This window comes from Dermacentor andersoni, chromosome 5 (genome assembly GCF_023375885.2).
Source record: "Dermacentor andersoni chromosome 5, qqDerAnde1_hic_scaffold, whole genome shotgun sequence".
In the NCBI taxonomy this organism is placed as follows: Eukaryota; Metazoa; Arthropoda; class Arachnida; order Ixodida; family Ixodidae; genus Dermacentor; species Dermacentor andersoni.
Genome location: NC_092818.1, coordinates 200,840,705 through 200,855,742, shown reverse-complemented (window position 1 = coordinate 200,855,742; position 15,038 = coordinate 200,840,705). Strand labels below are relative to the sequence as shown.

The following is a 15,038-nucleotide window of genomic DNA, read 5'->3' as shown; positions in this document are numbered from 1 at the left end:
GATGTTAGATGACTGTGCTCGCTATCATTGTGTTGCAAGTGCTACTTTTTCGTCTGGGCACGAGTTGCTCTGTAAGGAGTTCATTTTCATTGCCGTTTTGCTGCTGCCTAGTTTGTCACCATCACCGCCCGGTGCCTATAGTGTCACAATGTGACTATAGGCACCGGGCGCGGGATGAGTTTGGACCTGTGGCACCTTCATGGGCCGGCACCGTAGGTGTAATGGCATGGGGTGGCTAGGTTGGGCGCAGCAGGTGCTGCCGCTAGCCATGTTGGTTGAATGTGTTCCGTTGTTTCTTCTATTTTGTGCTGCTGAAATACCATGTGGAAGTAAATTTAACAAACGTGTTGCATTTTTGGGTGCATGAACTGTTATTGAAACATTGGTGAAGCTGGTGAGGCCATTCAGTTCAAACAGTCTTTATTGCGGCTTCACTGCATGGAACGGCAGGAAGCCTGGATAACTGTGGTCTGTAGGCAACGGTAGCTAAGTACAGTCAGCTGCAAAAGTTTCCGGGATCTGCAATGCTTGGTGGAGCGACACAAAACTGCATTGCTGTGCCGTCTGCTGTCACACAGCATGGTGTCAAGGTTCCCGGCACTTTTGCGCCAGGCGCTCTTTGCGCGTGTGTGTCCTTTCTTTGGTATCGGGCATGTCTTGCCGCTCGCTTCCCTGTGATGTGCTTTTGATACTTATGGCAGCCGCTGAAGTGCCGTGTCAGCATCGCCGCGTGTCTGCTTCGGCTGATGCATGGATGACGGAGCTCCTGAGCGTCTCTTGCGCAGCACATGGTTGTCTGAATGTTACCTTACAAGTGATGTACTGGCTGAGCATTAAAATTAATTTCCATTTCTTTTCAGCTTAGCTCCAGTGTGTGTGCCACCATTTACAACAAGTGCACCTTCCAGTTATCACAGGGAAAGCCTAATACGAGCTGTGATAATATTTACAATGAACGTAACAGTTCTGAGTTTCCCCTTTCATTGTGCGGAGGCTCATGGCGGTGGTCTGCAGTGACATGAGTCATTAATTTATTGCCATTTCCTCTCATCACACGGCACAGGGCTTCTTTTCGCGTTTCACCGTCACAAAAATGTGACCGCCGCTAATGTAATTTATTCTATCGTAGTATCAAAAGCGCATCATGTGAAGCGGCATGGCGAGACATGCCCGATAGCGAAGGACACGCATGCGCAAACCGCGCCTGGCGCAGAAGTGCCGGCAGCCTCGACACTGCGCCGTGTGATGGCAGATGATGCAGCAATGCAGTTTTGCGATGCTTCACCATGCATTGCAGATTCCGCTAACGTTTGTGGCTGACTGTACAGTGCTCAGCAATTGAAATGCAATACTCGGTGCGGATCACCGCTAGCGCTTCTTGCGCCCACTTTGCAACCATAAACCATCATAAGTAAACACAAATATCCTACCTTCACTTTGGCACTGTTCTGAATTGTACAGATTTCCGATGATATGAACATTTTCTTAGGTCTGTGTTATTTCAATCTACTGACATCCTGTTTCATTGTTGGCAGGACAAGCAGAAAGTTCACTCAGAAGCTGAGCACAATGAGCGTCTGAAGACTCTTCTGTCCGATGAAAACCTGACCCAGGAGGAGCAACAGAGACTTAGGGTGGGTGCTTTCTTCATCCCCTGTTAATGTTTTCGCATCTTGCCTTGCAATTGCATGGTTAAAGGGAAAAATAGATTGCAAAAAAAGCCAGATTTTGAAATTTATTTATTATTGATTTGGCTTACTGTGGTTGAATACTACCTATTATCACATGATCATAGCCGAGATCAGCTAACTTTTCAGTAGCCTGCATATGTTTATACTGTTAGTTTAGCAGCTGGTGTATGGTTCATTGAAGCCACAAAATGGAGGAGAGGAAATTGTGATGGAGTCAATTTTGTGCAGGTTGCCTTTGCTGAGGGCTATATGGCGTGCGACCCCAAGGCCCGCACAAGCACCAAGCTCCGAGTGTTCAACATCTTCCGTGACCTGTTGGGCATCATCTTGATCCTGGCAATCCTTTTTTCCTTCATGGGTGAGCTCTCTGGTACCAGGAAAACACTTCTCTTTTCTTTCTTTTCATTCGCTGCTTTTTTTTTTTTTTTGCAGCCAGTGAACGTGCAGTTTGTCCAGCCACTTAATTCGAGATTATTCCGGATACACTGTAGAAGCTATGCCTATTAGCTCATGCAAGCAGAAAGGATGAATGTTCAATAGCAAGTCAAAGGGTGTGTGCTACGGTTTATACTGTCGCATTAAAATTTTTTCAGCTGACCATGAAAATTAGTTGCATGTTGCTTTAGAGGATGCATCAGAATGCAGTACTTTGATGCAGCCATGACGGAAGAAAAAGTCATGCTAGGGAAAGTTCTCTTTCTTTTTTTATCTGCTATTGGGCATAAAACTTGAAGTATAAGATACGTATGATCCTGTAACCATATATATTTTTGGTAGCATTTTGGTTATTTACATACTTGCCCCAGTAATTTCACTTGGGGGTTAGTTGCTGCAGAATCAACAACTTAGTGGCCTTTTTCAATTTGTGTTTGGTTTGACTCCCTGCTAGAATGTGTGTGATTTATTGTCCTGCATATCACACTGGCAGCGTAGACAGGAATGTCTAGGCTTGCTAGGCTCACCACAATCTGCAATGCAACTTCGACACAGTACCAACACTCCAGTACCAACACCATCCATTTCGTGCCCTGCAGTAATGACACTTAGTACAATAGCCACCTATACCCTGTGGGGACTCTCGCGCATCCCCTGATGTGGTTTTCCCTGCATGGCTCCCATCTCCTGTAATCTGGCTTCAGTGCATGGCTTTATGGCGGCGGTCAGTGTAGTTGCAGAGTAGTATGAGAGCTGGTGCGAGTGCTGCGTTGCTAACGCCACCTAATGGTGGGGTTACGTGGGAGCATATGGGAGAAGTGTGTTCTTCTTTGGCTCGGGGTCAGCAGGGAGTGCGAACATTCTGTGCGTGCACTGATTCATGCTTCTGTGAGACCGTCTTGCGAGGGCTCATTCGAACGTGCCACCGTTTGTATGAACATATATGCGAACGACTAGGCATTGGTGTCCAGCATGGGGACAAACACATTCGCTCGATATCTAATTGCAGTGAGTCGGACTTCCTGGATTAGTTGTGCCCATTGGCTTGTTCTATTGGAAATTCGGCTGGCTGTAGATAGGTGAATAAAAGGCGTCATAAATGCCCTTGTGATTGTCTGCGCTACTGTGTACTACTACTGTGTACTACTACTGTGTAAACTGCACTGTTTTAGCAAATGCTAACAAACAAGAGATTGAATCTGAAAGGCAGTTCATGCTATGGAGAAAAGATGAGCAGTTCTGCCCGCTGCGCACATGGATGGCTCCTGCGAACTGTAGGCATTTTTTATCGGCAAGAGCAGGTTGCCAGGGTGGTTGCTTGAGTTAGTTGGTAATTCATGATCAAAAATAATGTACAGTGCGAAGGACAAGGACTGCGAAGACGACATACATGTATGTATGTACACGTGTGTCGTCTTCGCAGTCCTTGTCCTTCGCGCTGTACGTTATTTTTGAGCAGATTGCCACTCTGCCTCAAGAATGCAAAATGCCTCCTGGTGCGAAACGTGTTCCGCAAGAAAGCACGGATGATACTCAATCTTTTCACTGAATGGCGCCGGGCATGGGATGCCGGCTCTTGTGTGGCTGTTGCGCAGTCGCAGTGCCGAAACGGTATCTTCAATATCTTTGCAGACTGGCGCCTTGCCTCAGTAGTTACCGAAGTTTATGCTTCTGACCAACTCAGACGCTTCACTCTCTTCTGCAGAATACAGTCATGTCCCGTTATTAGTAAAATATCTTACAAGCTCTCGAATAAAAAATGGCGGCTGCGCTTGCAGTTTCGAAATGACAGGTGATCAAAACTGGGTGCCATTTTAAAAGAGCTATGCGACGCTGCATTTTGTTCCCTAGATGCACTTTTCTGACGGAAGCTTGCAGCTAGGTGTGGGAATGCACCGGGAACAAAAATGACTGGTTTTCAGACCAAAGTGCTGCTGAATCGTAGCTGCTGACACCAGCTTCAGTGCGGTTAATTCTTGAGCATTTTAAGGGAGAATTCATAATGAACTACTGATATAACGACGACTTTTTGCGGAACTATAGAGTTCATTATAAACGGGTTCGGCTGTTTAACAAACTGTTTTACAATGTCCTTTGAGTTTGATATATCCACAATCGACTGTACATTGTTGTCATGGTGCTGATGCAAAAGCAAGTCGCCTGGCTCAATCTCTAGCACCACATGACAGCAGCAGCACAGAAACAGCAATAGTTGTGCAGCAAATTCGACTACAACAAAAGAGATTTTTTTTTTGCACTTGAATGATCAGTTCATTTTGAATGTTGAACAATGAAGATACATTTCTTAAACCTTTCAGGGTCAATGATGTAAATATACGGCTCTGTGAACAAGCCCAAAATGGTTGATGCCGCATATTTACGGCACCGTCTGTACATTTAAAAAGCACGCCAGTTTTCTAATTTTTTCTTTCCTGGCATGTGCTGCCTCTATGCAGGAATACAGGAAATTTTTTTCTCGCACCTCCCTCTCTTGTTTTTCATTGCATGGTTTGTTTTAGAGCTAGTATGCATGCTCCAGCGTGTCTACATACTACCGCTTGCGCATTGGCGCATGCGGGGGTGGGTGTTGGTTAGTTTGGGTTTTGCTCTATGGGTGGTTTCGACTTCTTGTGCTCGCAAAACTGATGGCTATCTCTTTCCTAATCGCTCAAAGGGTGACCGCCTGTTACTCGCTCGTTTATTGTTCACAGGGGTGCGCATACGAAGGACGCCGCCGTGCATGCTTTTCCTTTCTTTTTTTTTAGACTCCCGAAAACTAATCACCCCTGGTTGGCGATAAGATGAAGATCAGTGGAAGTTTGTCACACGTTTTGCTTCTTTGATAGTCACACAACCACAGTTTTCTTGAGTGCACTCACATACGTAGTTCGATTATGCTATGAACGTAAATATTAATGTAAGAGCAGGAACTTTTGAAACTTGCGAAATATTCTCATGTGCTCATTTTCTCAGCCTTGAACTATGCGTATAACAATACATCAAATTTTTTATTCTTATAAGTTTATTTTCTTTTTTTATTGTTGTTATACATGAATAACCAGTACATATATACCAATGCAAAATATTTTTTTCTCACTTTACAGTCACTCTAGAAAAATTTGGGTAAATTTTTTCGAAACAGGTCCCTCTGAAGAATTTAAATCTGCAATAAAAAAAAATCGACTCTGAAAGGGTTAAATAGTTAACATCTAAACATTGCTATAAATTATTGCAAAACAAACCCAGTTCACCATTTTCATTAGTAGTGCCTGCAGAGAAAAAGAAAACCAGAAGGGAAAGTCCATAGTTAACAATGAATATGCTAGTTTTACACAGTCCAAAGCATGCGCATGCAATTTAGGAACAGGCATGAAACAATTTAATCACTAGCTTTGCTAAATTATGCACAATTCATTGTTGACCAAATCTATTGAGTTGCAATGAGTGGTAACTTTGAGGCTGAAGTCTTGTAATCTTGTCGGTGTTACGTTGCATTGTTGTTGGAGAATGTTGGACACGGGACCAGCTGAGTTGAGAGCAGAAGGGGAACTGTTTTTATTCAGAGTTCATAGACTCAGGCACTTAACACAGGTGGCGCGAGCTGTCGGTTAAATAGAAAAACGGCAAATAGATGGCAGGACAAAAGGAAGTGACAATTATAAACTGTTGTGTGCTTAAAACAGTTGGCCCTTGTTAAGTTGGCCATGGTTAATTTGACTTTTTGCTTAATTCGAATCTTCCGGCGAGAAACCATGCATTGCTATGAAAGAAAATTTTGTTTAGCTTGAATGTGAAAGCATGCCACTTTCGTTAATTCGACCCCCACCAGTGTCACCTCATAGGTGTAGCAGTTGCTAAGGGTTGAAGACGTAAGAAATTTAGTAGGCAGTGCTGCTGGCCTAGGCGGGAAGCTGTTGTACTTCACTTTTACCTTCAGTGCAATGCTGAGTTGGCGTTTAAGCATGTTGGCACTCATCATCGCATAATTCTTCAGTCACTCTTCGAAAGCAAAAAGCAGAAATACAATACAATCTACTTTGAGCGATAAAAAATATTTGAATTTGTTCTTTTTGCCGCTATTTGTTAATTCGACCTTTCGGATGGTTTGACCAAACCTTGTGGTCCTGCAAGCGTTGAATTAACAGGAGTCGACTGTATAACAGTGGACTGCAGTAGCTATGTTTTGCAGTCTTAGAATTCTATATACATGCACTGTGTTGCAGCATCAATTTGTAGTTTCTTGTTTTTTTCTTTCCAGGGGGTCCTTTTAGGAGAGTTTTGATTGGCACAACGAATGAAGTGATGCCTGAGGACATAGACGTCACTTTTGATGACGTCAAGGGGGTGAGTACTTGAGATTTTTGTGTATAAGGCTCATTTATCCTCTGTTAGTATAGCAGCATGGCGTCATGAGCTGTATTTTTTAAAATGTGTATTCATAGTAATGAAGCTGATTGCTTGTCCCCATCCTTTGCTGCAAAGGTGTCTTGACACAATGGTGCCAGACAATAATCTGTAGGGTGCATATCTTCACACTTCACGTCCCTACAGGACCAAAGTTCTGCTGCTTTTACACTATCAAGAGTCATAGGTATTACAGTTGGGCTGAGTTGAGCAGGGTCTTGATGTTGACCAACTGCCTGCTTGCCCCGTGCCACATGAGTGCCATATTTACCTGATTCTAGCACGCACCCAATTTTTGCGAATTAAATGTAAGAAAATAAAAGTGCACTTGAACTTAATGCGCCCCCGATTTACAAAAGAAAAAAAAAATGTAACTGACGATTGCGATACTCCCTAATGTGAATTTTGAGCACAGCTGTGTACATCTTTTCATTTTGCGAGATATATGTTGGCGCAGACAGTCTGTCTTTGTGTGGCATGATGCAAACAGAGCGAAGTGTGGCGCAACTGCCTCGCTAATTGGGGGAATAAAGAGAGAATCACCGTCACTGACCAAGTCTGATGAAATACAGTTAAAACTCGATCTAACGAAACCTGCTTTTATGAAGTTCCCAATCTAACGAAGAAATTTACATTCCCCATAGAGTTCAGTGTTATCATCAACCTGATTTAACGAAACAAACTTGGCCGAACTCAATTTAACAAAGTTTTTTCTGAAATAAATGAGTAAAAAAGCGGTCATTCCTTTCTAATTTTGACAGAAATGAGTTTTTCTTCGAGCACGCTCTCTAAACCCACCGTGTTAAAACATCGAGGCGTCATGGTCACATCCCTAGCTTTATTTTGACGAGGCTGCATGACAAGCCCATTCATGGAACAGCCGACTCAACTACGCCTCGGTAGGGGCAGCGGTGGTTGCTTTCGTTATTTCATGGTTTATGTGACAGATGGTTGGATTATCGGCCAATACAATGCCGCAGTAGCCTTTACGTGTCGCTTTGCGCGTCAGTTCCCAGCAGCTGACCAACTGACCACGGCGGCGGTCAGACCTGCGACGCAGCAGAGGGTGCTAAGAATCTCTGGGTCCGGACAGAGGCCGCCATTGGAATCTGAACCTGGCAACGTTTAAGACCCGAACCCTCTCGATTGAGGCTAGCTTAGCAGGGCTCTTTGAGGAATTATCAGACATTGTTTGGAATATTATCGGCCTTAGTGAGATTAGAAGTGGTGGGGCTTACACATTGCTAAATAACGGCATGTCCTCTGCTATAGAGGTCTCCCTGATAAGAAGCAATACGGGGTAGGATTCCTAATCATAAGCGGGCAACATTGACGAATTCTACAGCATTAACGAGAGGATAGCAGTAGTCGTAATCGAACTTAATAAGAGGTATAGATTAAAAGTAGTACAAGCCTACGCTCCAACATCCAGTCACGACGATGAGGAAGTAGATCTGGTTTATAAAGATGTTGAATTTGCGATGAGAAAAGTGCAAACTCTGTATTCAGTAGTAATGGGTGACTTCAATGCAAAAGTGGGCAAAAAGCAGGCGGGTGAACAGGCACATGGCAACTACGGTGTCGATTCTAGAAACAGTAGAAGAGAGATGCTGGTATGCTTTAGAACTCGCTGAAAGGAATAAGCTGAGAATAATAAACACCTTTTTCAGGACAACAGGAAGTGGACCTGGAAAAGCCCTAATGGGGAAACAATAAATGAAATTGATTTCATACTTTCTGCCGATCCCAGCATAGTGCAGGATGTAGAAGTGATAGGTAGGGTAAAGTGCAGTGATCATAGGTTAGTGAGGGCTAGGATTCACCTCAATTTGATCAGAGAAAGAGTAAAATTGGTCAAGAAAAAACAGGCCGACTTAGAGGCAGTAAGGGTAAAAGCAGACAAATTAGGCTGGTACTTGCCAACAAATATGATGATGCTGACATAGAGGTAATGAATGAAACCGTACATAACGAGGCTGGCTTCAGAGGCAGCAATTGAAGTGGGAGGCAAGGCCCCAAGGTAACAAGTAGGCAAGCTCTCCCAAGTAACAAAGGACCTAATAAAGAAACGAAAAAAAAATTGAAAATGTCCAACTCAAGAGAGATGATAGAATTTGCGGAACTGTCAAAACTGATCAACAAAGCGAAACCAAGTGATATTAGAATTTATTGTCACGTGGTGGTGACGTTAAGAACACAGTGGCGATACTGTGAAAGGCAAAACTAGATTTTATTGGGCGAACCTGTGCCCACAAAGCAGGCTACACTTATAGCACAACGAAAGCGGCGAACACAGTCGGCGATCGTCGGAAATCTGATCAGCGGGTCAAGCGCGTCGGCTTTTATACAGAATCGTCGAATGTTCCAGACTAATCGTTGGGACCCGCGTGCCTTCCACAAAGTTCTACACCATTCGCGTCAGGCAAATAAATCAGATAACACAAGGTTCCGCGACAACAGACTGCGGATAGAAGCATCGATAACTTTCCAGAAACTTCGGATACATGCAAGCGCGTCCCGCGCTGTGCGATAAGATTTGTTAGACGGCGAAACGTGGTCGCCCGATAAATATAAGTACACGTGTCAATACCCCCCTCTTAAAAAGCATCGTCCCGATGCTACAAATATAAGAGCGAAACACCAAAGGACACTTAATAAACATAATTAACAAAACAACGAAAAGAAACCAAGTCCAAAGGTCAGTTACGCGAAGTCCCAAAGTTCGTCAACGCTGGTGGTACGGCTTGAGTCGCACAACGTGGACAACTTCAGGTCTTGAGCGGCGTCGCTGTGACAGCGAAATGCCGTCTGGCACGACCTCATAGTCTAGTGCGCCAATACGTCGGATGACCTTGTAGGGTCCGAAATAGCGTCGCAGCAGCTTCTCACTGAGTCCTCGCCGGCGTATCGGGGTCCATACCCAAACACGGTCGCCGGGCTGGTACTCGACGAAGCGTCGTCGGAGGTTGTAGTGTCGGCTGTCGGTCCTCTGCTTGTTCTTGATCCGCAGGCGGGCGAGCTGTCGGGCTTCTTCGGCGCGCTGGAGATAGCTAGCGACATCAAGATTTTCCTCGTCAGTGACGTGCGGCAGCATGGCGTCGAGCGTCGTCGTCGGATTCCTGCCGTAAACCAGCTTAAACGGCGTGATCTGTGTTGTTTCTTGCACCGCCGTGTTGTAAGCGAATGTTACGTACGGCAGGACGGCATCCCAGGTCTTGTGTTCGACGTCGACGTACATTGCTAGCATGTCGGCGAGGGTCTTGTTCAGGCGCTCCGTGAGACCATTCGTCTGCGGATGGTAGGCAGTTGTCCTCCTGTGACTTGTCTGGCTGTACTGCAGAATGGCTTGGGTGAGCTCTGCTGTAAAAGCCGTTCCTCTGTCGGTGATGAGGATTTCTGGGGCACCATGTCGCAGCAGGATGTTCTCGACGAAAAATTTCGCCACTTCGGCTGCGCTGCCTTTCGGTAGAGCTTTAGTTTCAGCAAAGCGGGTGAGATAGTCCGTCGCCACGACGATCCACTTATTCCCGGATGTTGACGTCGGAAACGGCCCCAACAAATCCATCCCAATCTGCTGGAATGGTCGACGAGGAGGTTCGATCGGCTGTAGTAACCCTGCTGGCCTTGTCGGTGGTGTCTTGCGCCGCTGACAGTCTCGGCATGTTTTGACGTAACGGGCGACGTCGGCGGTCAGACGCGGCCAGTAATACCTTTCCTGTATCCTCGACAGCGTCCGGGAGAATCCGAGGTGCCCAGCGGTTGGGTCGTCGTGTAGGGCGTGCAGTACTTCTGGACGCAGCGCTGACGGTACAACAAGAAGGTAGCTGGCGCGGACTGGTGAGAAGTTCTTCTTCACCAGCAGGTTGTTATGTAGCGTGAACGAAGACAACCCGCGCTTAAATGCCCTAGGGACAACGTCGGTGTTCCCTTCCAAGTATTCGACGAGGCCTTTTAACTCCGGGTCTGCTCGCTGCTGTTTAGTGAAGTCTTCCGCGCTTATTATTCCAAGGAAGGCGTCGTCGTCCTCGTCGTCTTGCGGCGGGGGATCGATGGGGGCACGTGATAAGCAGTCGGCGTCGGAGTGTTTTCTTCCGGACTTGTATATTACCGTGACGTCATATTCTTGTAGTCTGAGGCTCCACCGGGCCAGCCGTCCTGAAGGGTCCTTTAAGTTAGCTAACCAACACAACGCGTGATGGTCGCTGACGACTTTGAATGGCCTGCCATAGAGGTAAGGGCGGAATTTTGCTGTAGCCCAAATGATAGCGAGGCATTCCTTTTCAGTCGTAGAATAATTGCCTTCCGCTTTTGACAACGACCGGCTAGCGTAAGCTATCACGCGTTCATGACCATCTTTTCTCTGGACTAGCACGGCACCGAGGCCTAGGCTACTGGCGTCAGTGTGGATTTCGGTATCGGCGTGCTCGTCGAAGTGCGCAAGTACGGGCGGCGACTGCATGCGTCGTTTGAGTTCTTGAAATGCGTCGGCCTGCGGCGTTTCCCACTTGAACTCGACGTCACATTTAGTTAGCTGTGTCAGTGGCTCAGCGATACGTGAAAAGTCCTTGACAAAGCGCCTATAGTAGGCACACATGCCAAGGAATCTGCGCACTGCCTTCTTGTCGATTGGCTGCGGGAACTTTGCGATGGCAGCTGTCTTCTGCGGGTCAGGGCGTACTCCAGATTTGCTGATGACGTGGCCTAGGAATAGAAGCTCATCGTAAGCGAAGTGGCACTTTTCCGACTTCAGAGTGAGCCCTGATGACTTGATGGCCTCTAATACCGTCGCAAGCCGCTTAAGGTGATCGTCGAAATTTCCGGCGAAGACAACGACGTCATCCAAGTAAACAAGACACGTCTGCCACTTCAATCCTGCTAACACCGTGTCCATCACGCGCTGGAACGTTGCAGGCGCCGAGCACAGTCCAAATGGCATAACCTTGAATTCATAGAGGCCGTCTGGCGTGATGAAGGCGGTCTTTTCGCGATCCCTTTCGTCGACTTCTATTTGCCAGTAGCCAGACTTGAGGTCCATCGATGAGAAGTATTTAGCATTGCAGAGCCGATCCAATGCGTCGTCTATCCGTGGGAGGGGGTATACGTCTTTCTTCGTGATTTTGTTCAGTCGACGATAATCGACGCAGAAACGTAGGGTTCCGTCCTTTTTCTTCACTAAAACAACCGGAGATGCCCACGGGCTTTTCGACGGCTGGATGATGTCGTCGCGCAGCATTTCATCGACTTGTTGTCGTATAGCTTCGCGTTCTCGCGTCGAAACTCGGTAAGGGCTCTGGCGTAGTGGTCGAGCGCACTCTTCGGTTATTATGCGATGCTTTGCGACTGGTGTTTGTCGAATCCTCGATGACGTCGAAAAGCAGTCTTTGTATCGTCGAAGCAGACTTCTGAGCTGTTGCTGCTTAATCACGGGGAGACTTGGATTTATGTCGAAGTCTGGCTCGGGAACCACGGTCGTCGGGGTAGATGCAACAGAATCCGAGATGACAAAGGCATCGCTGGTTTCCTGAATTTCCTCGATGTATGCGATCGCCGTGCCCTTGTTGATGTGCTTGAACTCCTCGCTGAAGTTTGTCAGCAACACTTTCGTGTTTCCTCCGTGCAGTCGAGCGATCCCTCTTGCGACGCAAATTTCACGGTCGAGCAGCAAACGTTGGTCGCCTTCGATGACGCCTTCTACGTCAGTGGGTGTTTCGGTGCCGACCGAAATAACAATGCTGGAGCGAGGCGGGATGCTCACTTGATCTTCGAGCACACTCAAGGCGTGGTGACTACGAGGGCTCTCCGGCGGTATCGCTTGATCTTCCGACAGCGTTATTGACTTTGACGTCAGGTCGATGATTGCGCCGTGTTGGTTCAGGAAGTCCATGCCGAGAATGACGTCTCGTGAACACTGTTGCAGGATAACGAAGGTGGCAGGGTAAGTCCGGTCATGAATGGTAATTCTTGCCGTGCAGATTCCACTCGGCGTGATGAGGTGTCCTCCAGCGGTCCGAATTAACGGGCCTTCCCATGCAGTCTTAACTTTCTTCAATTGGGCTGCGATGGGTCCACTCATGACGGAGTAATCGGCTCCTGTGTCTACTAAGGCGGTAACTGCGTGGCCGTCGAGAAGCACGTCGAGGTCGGTGGTTCTTTGTCTTGCGTTACAGTTAGGCCTCAGCGTCGGATCACGGCTGCGTCGAGTTGACCTGTGGTTGGTACGTGGCGTCGTCAAGTGGTCTTTCGTCGGCGTGTTCTTTCCTGCCAGACTTCGTCGGGACGGCGGTGTGACGTCGTTGTTATGTCGTCGAGGTAGTCTTTTCGGCGTCTTCGTCGGCGGCGGAGGATCTTCGTCAGTTCGACGAACAGCAACCGCACCTCCATCGGTTGCTGCTTTTAGTTTTCCGGATATGGGCTGACGGACCGACCCCGGGCTGGGCCAGTGTATGGTCGGCGCTGTGGCGACAGGTAGCGGCCTGGTGACGGCGAACGGGACGGTCGTCGAGGGCTCCACTGAGTAGCGGCGAGGTAGTCGGCGATGTCACGAGGGCGTTGACCTTCCCGAGGGCGCGGTGCGTCGACGGCGAACCCTCGCAATCCCAGGTCGCGGTATGGGCATCGGCGGTACACATGGCCGGCTTCTCCGCAGTGATAGCAGAGCGGGCGGTGGTCGGGGGCTCGCCAAATGTCCGTCTTCCTCGCGTAGGTACGCTGGGCGACGGGTGGGCGTGCTGGCGGCGGCGGCGGCGGACGACGGAATTGCGTCGTTGCAGGGCCCTGGCGTGGTCGCGGAGGGGGACCTTGACGGCGTGCGACGGCGGCGTATGTCATCGCTTCTGGATGGGGCTGCGGTAATTGTGGTTGCAGCTCGGGAACTCCAAGCGATCGGTGCACCTCTTCTTTGACGATGTCGGCGATCGAAGCCACTTGGGGCTGCGACGAAGGCAGGACCTTGCGCAGTTCTTCGCGCACAATGGCCCTGATGGTCTCCTGAAGGTCGCCGGAATCCAGTCCTTGGATGGCGTACTGCGGCGTGAGCCCCTGGCGGTTATATTGCCGGGTGCGCATCTCCAGGGTTTTCTCGATCGTCGATGCCTCTGCCGAAAACTCAGCTACGGTCTTCGGCGGGTTACGAATAAGTCCTGCGAAAAGTTCTTGCTTGACGCCCCGCATCAGGAAGCGGACTTTTTTCTCTTCTGACATTTCCGGGTCGGCGTGCCGGAAAAGACGGGCCATCTCTTCCGTGAAGATCGCGATCGTCTCGTTTGGCAGCTGCACTCTGGTTTCTAGTAGTGCTTGGGCTCGCTCTTTTCGCACGACGCTTGTAAACGTTTGCAAGAAGCCGCTTCGGAACAGGTCCCACGTCGTTAAGGTGGCTTCTCGATTCTCGAACCAGGTCCTGGCGGCGTCTTCCAGTGCGAAATAGACATGCCGCAGCTTGTCGTCGCTGTCCCAACTGTTAAACCTAGCGACCCTCTCATACGTCTCGAGCCAGGTTTCCGGGTCCTCAAATGTTGATCCGCGGAACGTCGGAGGTTCCCTGGGCTGCTGCAGCACGATGGGGGACGCTGGGGCTGCCATTGGGGTTGCCTTGTCCACAATCTTCTTGGTCTTCTCAGGCAGAAGTCCGTGCTCCGGGGGCAGCTGTTGAAGACGGCGGCTTCCTCGATGCTCCGGGACTTCGTTGGTGTTCTCTTTGCGGTCCGGGCTTGGATCACGGCTTGTCGGGGGCGTCCGGTACATGAACGAAAAGCACCTCCACCAGATGTCACGTGGTGGTGACGTTAAGAACACAGTGGCGATACTGTGAAAGGCAAAACTAGATTTTATTGGGCGAACCTGTGCCCACAAAGCAGGCTACACTTATAGCACAACGAAAGCGGCGAACACAGTCGGCGATCGTCGGAAATCTGATCAGCGGGTCAAGCGCGTCGGCTTTTATACAGAATCGTCGAATGTTCCAGACTAATCGTTGGGACCCGCGTGCCTTCCACAAAGTTCTACACCATTCGCGTCAGGCAAATAAATCAGATAACACAAGGTTCCGCGACAACAGACTGCGGATAGAAGCATCGATAACTTTCCAGAAACTTCGGATACATGCAAGCGCGTCCCGCGCTGTGCGATAAGATTTGTTAGACGGCGAAACGTGGTCGCCCGATAAATATAAGTACACGTGTCATTATAATGGGAGAAAGACTGAAGAAGCCGTTAAAAATGGACGTAGCCTGAAATCGGTGAGAAGGAAACTTGGCATAGGACAAACCAAGATGTATGCACTGAAAGATAAGCAGGGTAATATAAGCAATCTCAAAGGTATAGTAAAAGCAGCGGAAGAATTCTATACTGACCTGTACAGTACCCAGAGGACTCAGGAGTACTCTATTCGAAACAATAATGAACAGTATACAGAAACTCCACCTATAACTAGACATGAGGTCAGAAATGCCTTGCAAGGCATGAAACGGGGAAAAGCTGCAGGAGAGGATGGAATAACAGTCGATTTAATCA

The 15,038-nt window shown here is 48.2% G+C and overlaps 1 protein-coding gene across 4 annotated transcripts in view; it reads left to right on the top strand.

Moving 5' to 3' along the window:
- Window positions 1-15,038, top strand: part of YME1L (ATP-dependent zinc metalloprotease YME1L) — a 191,712-nt gene that overhangs the window by 66,660 nt on the left and 110,014 nt on the right. For 3 of the 4 annotated variants that reach the window (XM_055071542.2, XM_050180072.3, XM_050180075.3), the window contains 3 exons: window positions 1,536-1,634; window positions 1,920-2,061; window positions 6,385-6,470. In XM_055071542.2, coding sequence (XP_054927517.1) covers window positions 1,536-1,634; window positions 1,920-2,061; window positions 6,385-6,470 — 327 coding nt within the window. The remainder of the gene's footprint in view (window positions 1-1,535; window positions 1,635-1,919; window positions 2,062-6,384; window positions 6,471-15,038) is intronic. The other variant, XM_050180074.3, reaches the window with a different exon arrangement.